The sequence below is a fragment of the Dysidea avara genome, chromosome 1, assembly GCF_963678975.1.
Source record: "Dysidea avara chromosome 1, odDysAvar1.4, whole genome shotgun sequence".
NCBI lineage: Eukaryota > Metazoa > Porifera > Demospongiae > Dictyoceratida > Dysideidae > Dysidea > Dysidea avara.
In genome coordinates this window covers 6,239,858-6,252,848 of record NC_089272.1, presented here as the reverse complement: position 1 = coordinate 6,252,848, position 12,991 = coordinate 6,239,858, and the positions used below count along the sequence as shown (strand labels likewise).

Sequence of the window (12,991 nt, the reverse complement as noted above, 5' to 3'; positions counted from 1 at the left end):
CAAATATGGAAGGCAGTAAGAGCATAATACAACATATTTACAGTCAAATTTTACAATAGATCAAATAAAAACAAGGGAGTTATGCACAATTTTGAAAATTGCGATTTGTTTTCACATCCACAGGGTAATCTGCTGGACAAAATAACTTGAAAATCAGTCTGCACATGAAGTGACTATCGTAGTGCAAACCTTTCGTGCTGAGAGTATTAGCTAAAGAGATAAAAAGCAAAACCCAAACATGTGAAACAAGAACGATTGATAGAACAGTCACTGAGAAGTAAAAAAAAAACATCGAATTTTTTTTCAGGGTTTGAACCAGGGACCTCTACACCTACAAGCTCAAACTCGTTACCACTCTGCCATTGCTGTCAGTTGCTCACCTCACTCTATCTTATAAATGAAAGTTCCATCTTAGTACACTAGAATAATAAAGTTTTATAATCTTGTAGATCTATCAGTGGAAATTCTAAAAAAATTCCATGTGCGTTGTATTGGAAGTGCTCAGAAAAAAGTGCTTTGTTAGAGTACTACAAAGGAGACATACAGTAGTGTGTTGTGTATCCAAGTACAACTGGTATGAGATTGCAACAGATTTGTTTTACGGAATCAAGAAAATGCTATTATCACGTACAGTATCCATAGCTCGATCACACTTGAACAGTAATTAACCATTTTTGCTATGGAAATTTCCCCAGGGGTAGGGCAGTTCGGCTTCCATTCCAAAATCGAGTCAAATTTGCCTAGCCATCACTGAGATATGCACCTTCAAAGTTCATCATTCTCTTCCTAATTTTACTTCCTAATATTCCTTCTTCTTCCAATTCTTTTTCAACCAATTCACCATGTGGAGTCAACTCAGCTATAAACAAGTCACCCTGTAGAGCATTTAAACTTGCAAAATCATCCTGTAGATCTTGCTGTAGATACCTAGTTCAGGTATACCTACAAAACACCCTGTACAGGATTCAGTTGTGTAACGAGTCATCCTAACACAGTAGTCCCTCTATTATCCAGCTATCAATTATCCAAACATTCCATTATCTGAACTGTGGAAACGACTGTTCTATTAGAGTATTTTGACGAAAGTGTACGTTCTATTAGAGTATTGAACGGAGTTCTGTATATGCATGAATGGGCTTCTATTATCCAAACTTTTCAATTATCTGAGCTCACATCAAGCCCAATGAGTTTGGATAATGAGATTCACATAAATAGCAGTCTTTGACGATTCCTGTAGTGAGGTCATCAAAAATGACTAATATTAACATTATTATAGCCATTTCTTAGTAGCCATCTTTGATCTCCTAACTTTTCCCCTGGCCTTTTTGGAGAGTCATACCTTTTTCACAGCTTGGCTGTTTTGGTATACGAATTTCTATGCTTACAGTATGTATGCTACATTGCAGAGTAATTGAACAAAGTCCTGTACATACAGCAGAATCTCACTTGTCCCAAACTCTATTATCTGGGCACCTCCATTGTGTGGATAGTCAAAATTAGTCATGTGGCTTGTGGTCTATGGATTTCAGTTAGAGATGAAAGGACAAGGAGGGAGCCTAAAGATTGCTGTTTACCAGGTGGCTTGTTTATTCTACATGTTTACATTTTAAAGCCGATACCATGACTGACTTCCCCCTCTGCCCATAGCATTAGCTATATAGCAATTACAAAATTATTGTTTTACTTTTGCATATCAGCATACATTTCTTAGTTATGGACATTTCTGAGATACAGACAGTAGTATGTACCAGACAGGCCGGACAAGAGAGGTTCAACTGTAAATGAAGTGGTAGTTGGATTTTATATACTCTTCAGTTGAACACCATTCCCCCATATTAGTTCACTCTTCACTGTATACAAATGTGTACGCTTGTCCTACTACTGTAATGTATTACTACAACTCACAAGTAGATAATGTCCTTCATCTTTCATCTGTTCAGCCATTGTTAGAACATATTTTAGCCTGTGAGGGGTAGATACACTGGTAAAAGCAGGTACTGTGAATTAGATACTGTATAAATGCTAACAAGCTACAGTCAATTTTGTAGTGTTCATAATGGTCAATAAGATGGTAGCATACATGGTCAATAAGATGGTAGCATACATGGTCAATAAGATGGTAGCATACATGGTCAATAAGATGGTAGCATACATGGTCAATAAGATGGTAGCATACATGGTCAATAAGATGGTAGCATACATGGTCAATAAGATGGTAGCATACATGGTCAATAAGATGGTAGCATACATGGTCAATAAGATGGTAGCATACATGGTCAATAAGATGATAGCATACATGTATGCAGTGATGTGCAGCACACGTACACTACACATACATACCAACTCCCAGTCGGTGGTATGCAGCTAGACAGCCTAAGGTCATGATAGACAACCTCTTCACCATTGCCTCTGTCTCCACTTGACAACAGACTCCACCCACAACAATATCGTTGAAATATGCTACAAGCAAAATGTGTAAATTACTTGGTTAAAAACAATAATTACTAACCAAATTTTGCTAGTTCTCCAAATTCCAGAACATCTTTGTACAACTACAGAATAAAAGCACACTTGTACAGTACATTACATTTCACAGCACACACTATATGTAGGTAGCATATAAATAGATTAAGGTACAAAGAAGCAGTATGTGTAATTGGAAAACTCAATTCTGAGTATTTTAACATACAAGTTGCTCTTATTTGCAGCTTCTATGTGAATATGTTGATGAAAGTGCTAACAGAACATTGTAGTTATGTTGAGTCAGAAATAGCATTATCGAGAGGAGCCAAATAAATAAAAGCGTGGAAAGGAGAAGTCAGTCACTCAAGCATCCAATGCCACAGGATTAATGTCAGTGTTTCACCGACCCGAGATTATGCCAATACTCCATTAACCAATATCAAATAATATTTCCTACAAGTCTAGTAGCTACCCTTGGACACCATATGTGAGGGGTCTGCAACTCAGTAACATCCTGTATGTTTTCAAGAGCAAAAACGTGTAGTACATAGAATATTCAAATCAGGTGATGTTTAGCATCCAGAAATGAGTGGAAAATTTGCCACAAGAGTGATCCCTAGAAAGCTGTACAAGAGTTCAAACAAGTTACACACACATGCTTTTCGTTGTAGCAGCTACTATTACATGCTAAGTTGGACACTATACACAAAAAGTTATGCAGTAGCAAGGTATGTTACCAAAACATTGTGCATTGAAAATACATTGTGATATACTATACTGTATACTACATGTTGACTCTACATATTTATACACCTATCAATGTCAAGCCCCATCCCAAGGGATCCCATACACCCACTGGGGATTTTCCATCTACATATTGCCTCACCCTGGGGCTTTTTACAGCAGCAGTTTGCTGAACCAAAAATTATTTTAATAGATAAATCAAATCCCCTATAGAAACCCCTCTATTGAGGTGGGGACACAGTGGGGTTTTGACAAGCTTCTTAGGAGAATTTGACACTAGACTTTGTCAAATCCCTTGTATTCCCCCACCCTACCCAGGGGTGGGGCATATCATTGATAGGTGCATTACTAATTTTAAAATTGGAATTTACAATTACATATGATAGGTACCTTATCAGTGTAAGTTATGTGGAACACAGCAGAGTTGAGTTTTCTTAATTTTTTGATGTTGTGTGGTGTGATGTCTCCCAACTCTACTCTGAACTGCCTGTAGATATAAAACAAGACATGGTGCACGTTTACAAGAATTGTCATCACAGTATAACACCTTAACACTGCTAACATATTATGTATAGACACACACACACATGCACATGCACACACTGTCACAATGATGGTATACAATCAACATACGGTCTAGAAATGGATGTAAACTAAGAGCCTATAAAAATATTATCTTGCATGCCTTTCTTTTTTAATAACACACCTTAAAAGTGCACACCCTTCTACATGCCCACATTAGCCCTGGCCAATCCTCTAGCACACTCAGCAGCAAAAGCACATACCTAGACTTAGCCAGTGTGAAGTGTTATGTCTGGGACAGTATAAAAGTTGATGACGAGGAGGATTAGTTACGTATAGGTCATGTCGGAAAGGTTGAAGTGGAGGATGCAGCGAAAAAGACATATCTATCTCAATTGCTTTGGGGATTGTGGTTTTTTGAGTAGATGGGCATGGTGTCACATCTCAACCAGATGACAAAGAGAAGAATGTAAGCCTCTTTATGACCACCATAGATAATATTACTAAATGAATAAAAAAATGGAAATTTTAAAAAGGAAATAGGGATTGCTGAAAAAAGCCACGAAACAAGAAGGGATCGCTGGGGTGGTAATGTAAACCACAAATCCCTATTTTGACTCTCTGTCATAAATCTTTAGTTACATGCTCTGTCATTTTGAAGTGAGGCAAAATAGGGATTTGTGGTTTACATTACCACCCCAGCGATCCCTTCTTGTTTCATGGCTTTTTTCAGCGATCCCTATTCCCATTTTAAAATTTCCAATTTTTTATTTATTTAGTTTGTGTATTTTTTATTAATCCAGTAATGGATTATGAAGAAGACTGTTGTGAATAGTGTAATTTTGCATTCTGCATAGTAACACCGTCAACCTTTCAGTACACACAAGAAACCGATCAAATTGCAATGTGCATATAGACTGAGAGTCTCCTAATATGAGCTACAATTTACATTACTGGAGCCTTTAATAGTTGTCAAATTCAGTGTAAGGATTGTTGTTATACACTTGACTGCATTATACATCAGGGTGAACTCCCTTAAGACTGGAAGAGGGCATATGTGACACCAGTACACAAGAAAGGCCTGTGTACTAATCCATCGAACTATAGACCTATATCATTGACTAGTATTTGCTGCAAGTTGTTGGAACACATCATCTCCTCAGCAATATCTTCTCATGCTATTGACTACAATATCATGTGTACAAATTAACATGGATTTCTTTGATTGATAATGAAGACTGTGGTGAATAGTGTAATTTTGCATTCTGCATAGTAACGCTGTCAACGTTTCAGTACAAACATGAAACTGATCAAATTGCAATGTGCATACAGACTGAGAGTCTCCTAATATGAGCTACAATTTACATTACTGGTGCCTTTAATAGCTGTCAAATTCAGTGCAAGGATTGTTGTTATACACTTGACTGCATTATTAGAGTATTTATATGACTGCACTATTAGAGTATTTAATCTGGATAACCCTCCCACGTACAATAATCACAGAGCGAAAAAACCACCTTGCAAAAAAGTCATCAACCCAGATTAAGCTTTCCTGGCCTATACAAAGTTTAATAAAGACAGATTCTATTAGCCACAAGCAGCGCACACCAAAAAGCGTGATCTTGTATGGCTTCACGAGCATAATGGCGTTTTGGCAAGAAGAAATGGCCTGGTTTGGGCTGTTTCCATCCAAAAACGAAATCAAAAATAGGTCATGGACACGCACAATGATCCATTCAGCAAGCCTTGCTACTTTTATCCCAGGATTCTCCTTGTAAACTTCGTTATACCTGTAAAGATTAATTATACAACCAAGTACTAAGAATAATACGAAATACGGTTAAAATTACGTCATTAATAATGAATGAAATAAATAAGTAAATAAATAAATAATGTTTGAGAAAACTACGAGGCCTAGAGACATGAACTAAGCGGGGATAGATTCGCCGGTGAATGAAAGCACAACCGTATAATAAGTATGCCTGTTCGTGCTGATGACTACCATATGTGTAATTCTATATAACGCCCAGCACCATACCCTTGTTTAATTACAGATTTCTCAAGGAGAAGATTAGTAAACATACAGCAGAGCCAGAGGCCACCTTACACATAAACAACAACATTACAAGTATGTTTAAATGTTTGTAACTGTGTATTTTGTATGCAGGATATGCGCTCCAGGCGTCATGCAGTGAACTACCAGCTGATGACCAGTTGGGATACCAGCTGATGCACAACCAGCTGGAACAACAAGGTAATGAGTAATGTAATACTTGTACAGGTAGTTGTATTATACATCTTCACCCTTCATCTGGCTTGCTAGCAGCTGGAATTATTTTCCACTCGGCTTAACTACTACTCCTATATGTTGTGCATGGCTGTATGCATAATATTTTAGACTGTGATTACTGTGCCAATGCCACACCAGCACATCACCAGTGGCCTCTAGTTACAACAGAGTCTGTTAAGCCATATTGGCTTGATTGGGATCAATTGCTAATTGTGCCTTCACCATGTCCCTTGTTCTGCATAGCCTCACTTCACTGCTGAGTCATCTTCAAAGACACGTCACACCTACAATATATAGTTACTTTCAATATAGCTAACTTAACTTGGTTTTTTTGTGTAGGTTGTGTTTTAGTATTGTGATTTTCTGATGCCAGTTAAACTCTCTTGCCTGTGTACGTATGCATATGTATCATTTCCACTGGTACACACACACTGCTCTGAGTGCTGCCTATGACACTGTTTATACTTGCCCAATGGGTAGGTTGCAACGTTGGTGGTTGTATGTGACGCGGTCCTAGTAATAATATTATGATAATAATAATATGAACAAACGGGCATATTTCAGTTTTGTCTGAAATACACATACTGTTTCCTTTTCACTTGATACTTACTAGTGGACCTATACTCATTGCAAAGAACCACCAGAGGGTTGTTTTGAGTTGAAGGATGCTTTTCAAGGTGGTTTTTAGGTGTGCGTTCTATTAGGATTTTTGCAAAAAACATAGGCAATCCCTATTATGAACCCACTATTGTGGTTCGTGATGACTAGATGCCACCATAGAGAATAGGTACAGTTAAGGTGTCTTTTATCTGTGATGGCACATGTGGCCTTCTGACCCTCAACCCCACCCCTAATGTTGTACACAACAAATTTATGAGTCATACATAACTGCAGCGCTGCTCCTTGGCAACTACTGGCTCCAAGTTAGGCATTCTATCACTTGGTCACAATAACACAAGGATCTTGTGTATGCTACTTATTTTATCACCTAGCAACAAATACCTTTATGGTACCTATGTACACAATGGTGGTGGCCATTGTTTACATAGGAACACACACAACAATCACACACACACTCACTCATACCTTGTACAGTAAGTAAAATATACTAGTGGTGGCCATGAATACAATATATGCTATGAGTGGCTATGAATATACCATTGGAATTTCCCTTTAATACACACATTATTACTTCACAGTGACAATTGTAAAACGGCAGAACTGAATATCTGATTTAATCTCTTTATTAGTGCCTACAGGTATGCCTGACATATTTACCAGTAATTCTCAGATTTTAAAAAGCACATTACGTATACCAGTGTAAAAAAACCCAAAACGGTTTATGAGCTCCTGGTACTAATAAACAGGTGTTGTACTGCAGTTGTGTAAATGACTAATTTAAATGTTGGCCTTTTAGAGAGGTGGTGTTTCTATACAGGTGACTACTAAGACAACAAGTTTTATTGTAACATGATTTAGATGATGAAATGTCACCATACACACTTACATAAGAAGACTCACCAGTAGATGATGTCCTCATCTTTTATTTGGTCAACCATTAGTTTTAATGTACCTGTGAGGGGTAGAAACAGTTGTTGTAAATCGGTCCCAATATACTGTACATAGGCACTCTATGGGTGTTGTGGTGTTTACTGTGTGTGTGTGTGTGTACAACAGTATAATACAAACATAGTTTAAACCATTCATACCCTACTGTACATAGATAAGTTACAGTGAAACATTGTCCATTAATTAGACCACACATAAATGTGGTTTAATTCAATAACAAGGTGATCACATTAAATAGATGACCATATATCAAGTTTCAATGTATCTACATACATAGACATGTACAACATATGTGACCGGGTCTGTGAAAACCCGACATAATGGCGCAAGCCTAAATTTTCAGTATAAGCCATTGATTTGCAATGGGTAAAATATTTGCGTAATCGAAAAAAAATTCGTAAAATTTTTAACATTTTGTTCTTTGTGAAGGAAGAGTCCTATGATAAAAACTTGGATATCATCTTATTCGCCTACTCAAGAGGAGTTCAAATATCTGTGTTTCGTTGCAGTAGACTAAAGGGTACGTAAGTTATGGCCATTTGTTTACGTCACGTCGAAACGATCGTATGCAATCGACTTTTCTTCACTGATTTCATCTCTATATGCAGTGACGAACGGTAATAGAAGAAAAAACGTACCCAGAAATGGACTCCCCTATTCATGGTGAACACAATGGTACAAGTTGCAACTCTGTACTGCATTGTATTTGTAAGTTACAGCCGTTTTTGTAAGCGCATGTAATTTATTTTCCCAATACTTGCTGTACAAATCGATCTTTCTGTTGTTGCTACTTTGTAGGGCTGTAACTCCAAAAGTTGTTGCCATATGAAGCTGAAACTTGGCCAGAGCATACACTTGGCTAAGTAGATTATAAATATTCAATAATAAAGAATTTGGATAATGCACCATTATGTCGGGTTTTCGCAGATCCGGTCACATAGAGTAGCAGACAACAATTCATCACCACTTTGTTTTCATTGCAGGGAATGGATAGTTTAGAAAATGAAATACTTTTTTATCATTTATGGAGAATTATTTTCTGTTTAGAGCTAGCTATGTTTACATTACGGAAAAATGAAACCTTACATAATTTATCACTAGTTAGAAGTATGGTACCACTCAAATGTAACGTCATCTCGCAAAAGTGCAAGCCATTAAAAAGGCTTGCTAATTGAAGGGCATGGCACCCATATCACTCGCAAGTATTCATTTGGGATGAAAACTCACAAAGTGAGTGCCACGCCCTATACTTAGCAAGTTTTTTAATCACTTGCACTCTTGCGAGACGACATTACACTTGAGCGGTACTGCAGCTCCTTAGTTTCTTGTTGCTGTAATGGCAGTGCTCTTAATCAGTGGATTAACGGTCAGTCGGGCAGCGGACTTTAGCATTAAAAGCTGTCTCTTGGTTGCTAGGAGATTAAACATTCAAGTCATCCAAGAGATATATAATGCCAACCTCGCTGCTATACAGAAACTTCACAAAATCACTTTAATAGTGTTTCAGCACATACTGCCTACAAGTAGAGAACCTTACATCAGAAAACGCTGACTACAGGCAGTGTTACTGCAAAGCATAAACATGTCCAGACAAGTTTAGATTTGTCAGGACATTTTGTCCTGGCACTTAAGAATTCTTATTGGGACCATTGTAATGGGTGGATACATACTACATAGTACAGAAACTCTATAAGTTTTCTATCACAATATGAACATATATACAGTGTAGTCCTTCAGATTCTATGAGCTTTACACATTTAGAATGTATTATGATCGTGTTAGCCTAAAATACAAATGACATACACACATACCACAATTCATGGCTAACACTATGGTCAAGAGAAGTAGACTGGCACAACATAATCAGCTTAATTTAAATTTCACTGGCAGGATTCAATGAGTGGATCATGTACACACACTATAAACATGTGATCAATAATGTGTAATAATTACATAACAAGTACTTACATAGTGATAGTATCCTAGGTTATGTTTATGATTAAAGTCATGTTGGTTGACTACTCTGGTCTTAGTTGTATATCCAACCTCCTATTAATGCACACCACACACAATTTATGATAATAGTTTGCAAGTAACTTATTGTGTTCATCCGTGTGTGCATGCATGCATAGCAGGGGCGGTGGAGACACCTTCATTTGGGGGGAGGGACTTAGGGATCTAGCTTGGTGATGCCATGGCCTAGCGTAAGTGAAAGACCAAAAAAAGGCAACTGACAATAGCTGCCCTCCACAAACTATATCTCCTTATTTATAACTACATACATAGCTTGTTACACTGCTCCTATGGCTGCTCTATTAAGTATCTCGAATTATTGATGCTATTGAGCTAGGCTCTCAATGACAGCTATAGATAATTTTATGGGGTCTAAGCCCCTCCATAACCTTTTTGACAGGGGCTATAGCCCCCCCTTCCCCTTCTCTGCCGCCCCTGGTGCACAGTGTATGTGTGAGCGCAGTGTGTGCATGTCATGTAAGATGAGAACATACATATGAACTATGAACTGACTAAAAGAACACTTATATGATAGTGATAGGTGTTGGGGGTTCTGACTGTATAGCAAGGTATGGAGGAGTTTCACCTCGTAATTAACAGATACTGCTAAACATTCATGTACGTAGGTTCAGGTTCACAGGTTCAGGTTCACAGGTTCAGGTTCACAGTCACATACATGTTACATGTACAACATTTCAAGTAGAGATGTCAATTGTCACAAGCTTACTACAACACAAACACATGTTAGTCACATGTTTTTCTTGTTGAAGTTATAATAGACACAGTCATTAAATGTGGTAAGCACAACTGAGCAACTTTATGAGAAGGATCATCATCATGTCACTTCTACCAGGTGTATGGAAACATTTTACAGTGAAGAGTCAATTATCCAAACTAATAAGGGGAAGGGATGTTTGTATATTTGTACATAAAATCAAACAGTCATCCATAATAGTTTTCTTCAAATACTCTAATAGAACAATCATTTTGACATTCAGATAATCATGGTAAGAAGAACCTCTTCAATTTTATCCAGCTACCATGAAAAATACGGACAATTCGTGCACCTCAACTATCAATTACTGACTCGAAAGTGAAGTGGTTATTACGTTTCACTACCACCTATTTTCAGCCTGTTACACAGCATTACAAATGAACACACCTCTGCAATCAATCCAGTCATCACGGAAAACACGGACGATTAATGGGAAGCCATGCATTGCATTACCGTGAATCAACATCTTGGACTGTCAGCAAAATAAATGGGACACAAAGGAGGACAAAGGTAAGTCCATGATGTGTGCATTTTATGTACTGCTGTATGCCAAAAGGCACATCTAGGGACGAAGCGACATCAAACAGTGAAAACATCAAGCCTGAAGCCTTAGCTGTTATCGAGTTACGCTTGTCTGAAGGTATTAGGCAGGCAGGCAGGCAGTTAGTCAGTCAGTAGATAAAATTCCATTGAATAAATTTTGTAAAAGAAATTGTGACAAGCATTTAGGGTCGTACTGAAGGCACTTTAGGGCCTGGTTATACCTAAACAAAGGCACCAGGATGGTATTGTGAAGCTTGAGATTTTTGGCCAGAATAACCCAAACCTCCATGATCCCTAATATACAGTACTACCGTACTGTTACATGATACATACTATCATCACAGTCCAGAAATGATGGGATGGATAAGAGGAGATGGATAGTATATATACACAGTCACACACCAAAAAAGCAAAAAGCAAAGACCTTGGCTACGGCTACTGTGGTCACATCTACCCAGTGAACCAACACTGGGACACCTGTGTACTATTCAGGTGCTAGGAGTCAGCACAGCCAAATCCTCCTGGGGAAGGACTAGGAGGCTTTGACATGTCTCACAGGTGAAACTGTGGGCACCTGAAGTCCCACCTGGACCTTCACCCACTATGTGAGAAATGAACAGTTGACATTTACTTACCCAGTTAATACAAGGTACTCATTGATGTCACAGCTAAGTGGGCTGCTTCCCTAGTTGACACCAGGCCACCAGGTCTCCATTAAACAGCTGAGTAGACTGGAGCAATGTCGCTCTAAGGAAAAATAACACCAATTTGGCATAACTGGGTATCAAATCTCAATTATCAGGCTGTTGGGTTTATGCACGCACACGCACGCACGCACACACACACACACACACACGCGCACACACTTACACACACACGTGCGTACACACACATCTGACACATTCCAGACATCTTACGCATTCCAGAGAAATTACAGAATGCCTGACCATAACCATATTTGCCATTATCATAACAAAAGAAGCCTCAGCAAGCTATTGTACTATATGTACAGGTGTGTATATGTATGGTGGACTATTTTATTTTACCAATAATTATTATTAGGAGAATAAACACCCAAGGGAGTGACCACAAATAAACCAATGCCAACCACTGTGCTGCAATGCAACATCATAGAATCAGCCAAAATTTCACTAGTGATGACAAATTATGAAAATACATTGTATGACCCACTGAGTGAAAACCTGACTTGTCTGCATTTTCCTCAAACTTCATTAACTTTTTTGTTGTATAGAGGGAAAAACCTATGGGCTTTTAAATTTCAGTCTAGAGTTTTCAGAGTTATAGCAATGGACAACAAGAAATTCAAAACAATCGATTTGTACATGTAGAGTGACTATATATGGAAAAACAACTACAGGCGCTTGTTTAATCAATCATAAGTCTTGAGTGTAACGGGCTACAGAGTTGGGACTTGTGTCATACTATTCACCATGAACTGGGGTATTCATCAAGGTGTAGTTTTTGGCCTACATAGAATCATGCCTTTCAGCAAGAAACGGAAACGATAAAGTCACATTTTACCTCAACATATAAACAAACACACATTTACTTTGTGATAGAGAAACAAAACAATGATATTCTTACTCTCCATGAAGAGGCAAATCTAGAGACATCAAATCGTGTCTTCCTTCACAATTTACTGGAGTGATTAACATGACTGGAGCAATGTAAGTAAAGTTTTTTGCTCAAGGAAACAACAACACCAATTTGGCATAACCAGTTATTGGTCCTGGAACCTTTCAAAAAACACACACACACACACACACATACATACATACACGCACACAACACACACATACATACATACACGCACACAACACACACAAAAGCACATACCAATTCACAGTCTCCAGGAGGCTGCTAGACATTCAAAGGTCATGTCTCTGTCTCCACTCAGCAACAGACTCCACCCACAACAGTGTCACTACAAACAGAACGTAGGAGTAAATTTTTGTAATACTACACATAAACACATGTACAGTATATTTTATTTCAATCATCACATTTCTTTGTTCATGCAGTCACCACCATTATTTACTTCTCTGTATAAT

General features: G+C 38.0%; 1 protein-coding gene across 34 annotated transcripts in view; it reads right to left on the bottom strand.

Moving 5' to 3' along the window:
* LOC136254412 (N-alpha-acetyltransferase 50-like) overlaps positions 1-12,991 on the bottom strand; it is an 854,489-nt gene that overhangs the window by 441,547 nt on the left and 399,951 nt on the right. For 11 of the 34 annotated variants that reach the window (XM_066047142.1, XM_066047155.1, XM_066047147.1 and 8 more), the window contains exons 1-5: positions 8,675-8,738; positions 7,541-7,592; positions 3,598-3,694; positions 2,510-2,552; positions 2,341-2,460 (exon numbers count right to left, since the gene is read on the bottom strand). In XM_066047142.1, coding sequence (XP_065903214.1) covers positions 2,341-2,460; positions 2,510-2,552; positions 3,598-3,694; positions 7,541-7,592; positions 8,675-8,723 — 361 coding nt within the window. In that variant the 5' untranslated portion in view covers positions 8,724-8,738. Of the gene's footprint in view, positions 1-1,905; positions 1,964-2,340; positions 2,461-2,509; positions 2,553-3,597; positions 3,695-7,540; positions 7,593-8,674; positions 8,739-9,399; positions 9,507-9,556; positions 9,638-11,554; positions 11,667-12,524; positions 12,677-12,776; positions 12,865-12,991 lie in introns of those variants that run through there. The other 23 variants (XM_066047227.1, XM_066047241.1, XM_066047221.1 and 20 more) reach the window with 12 other exon arrangements.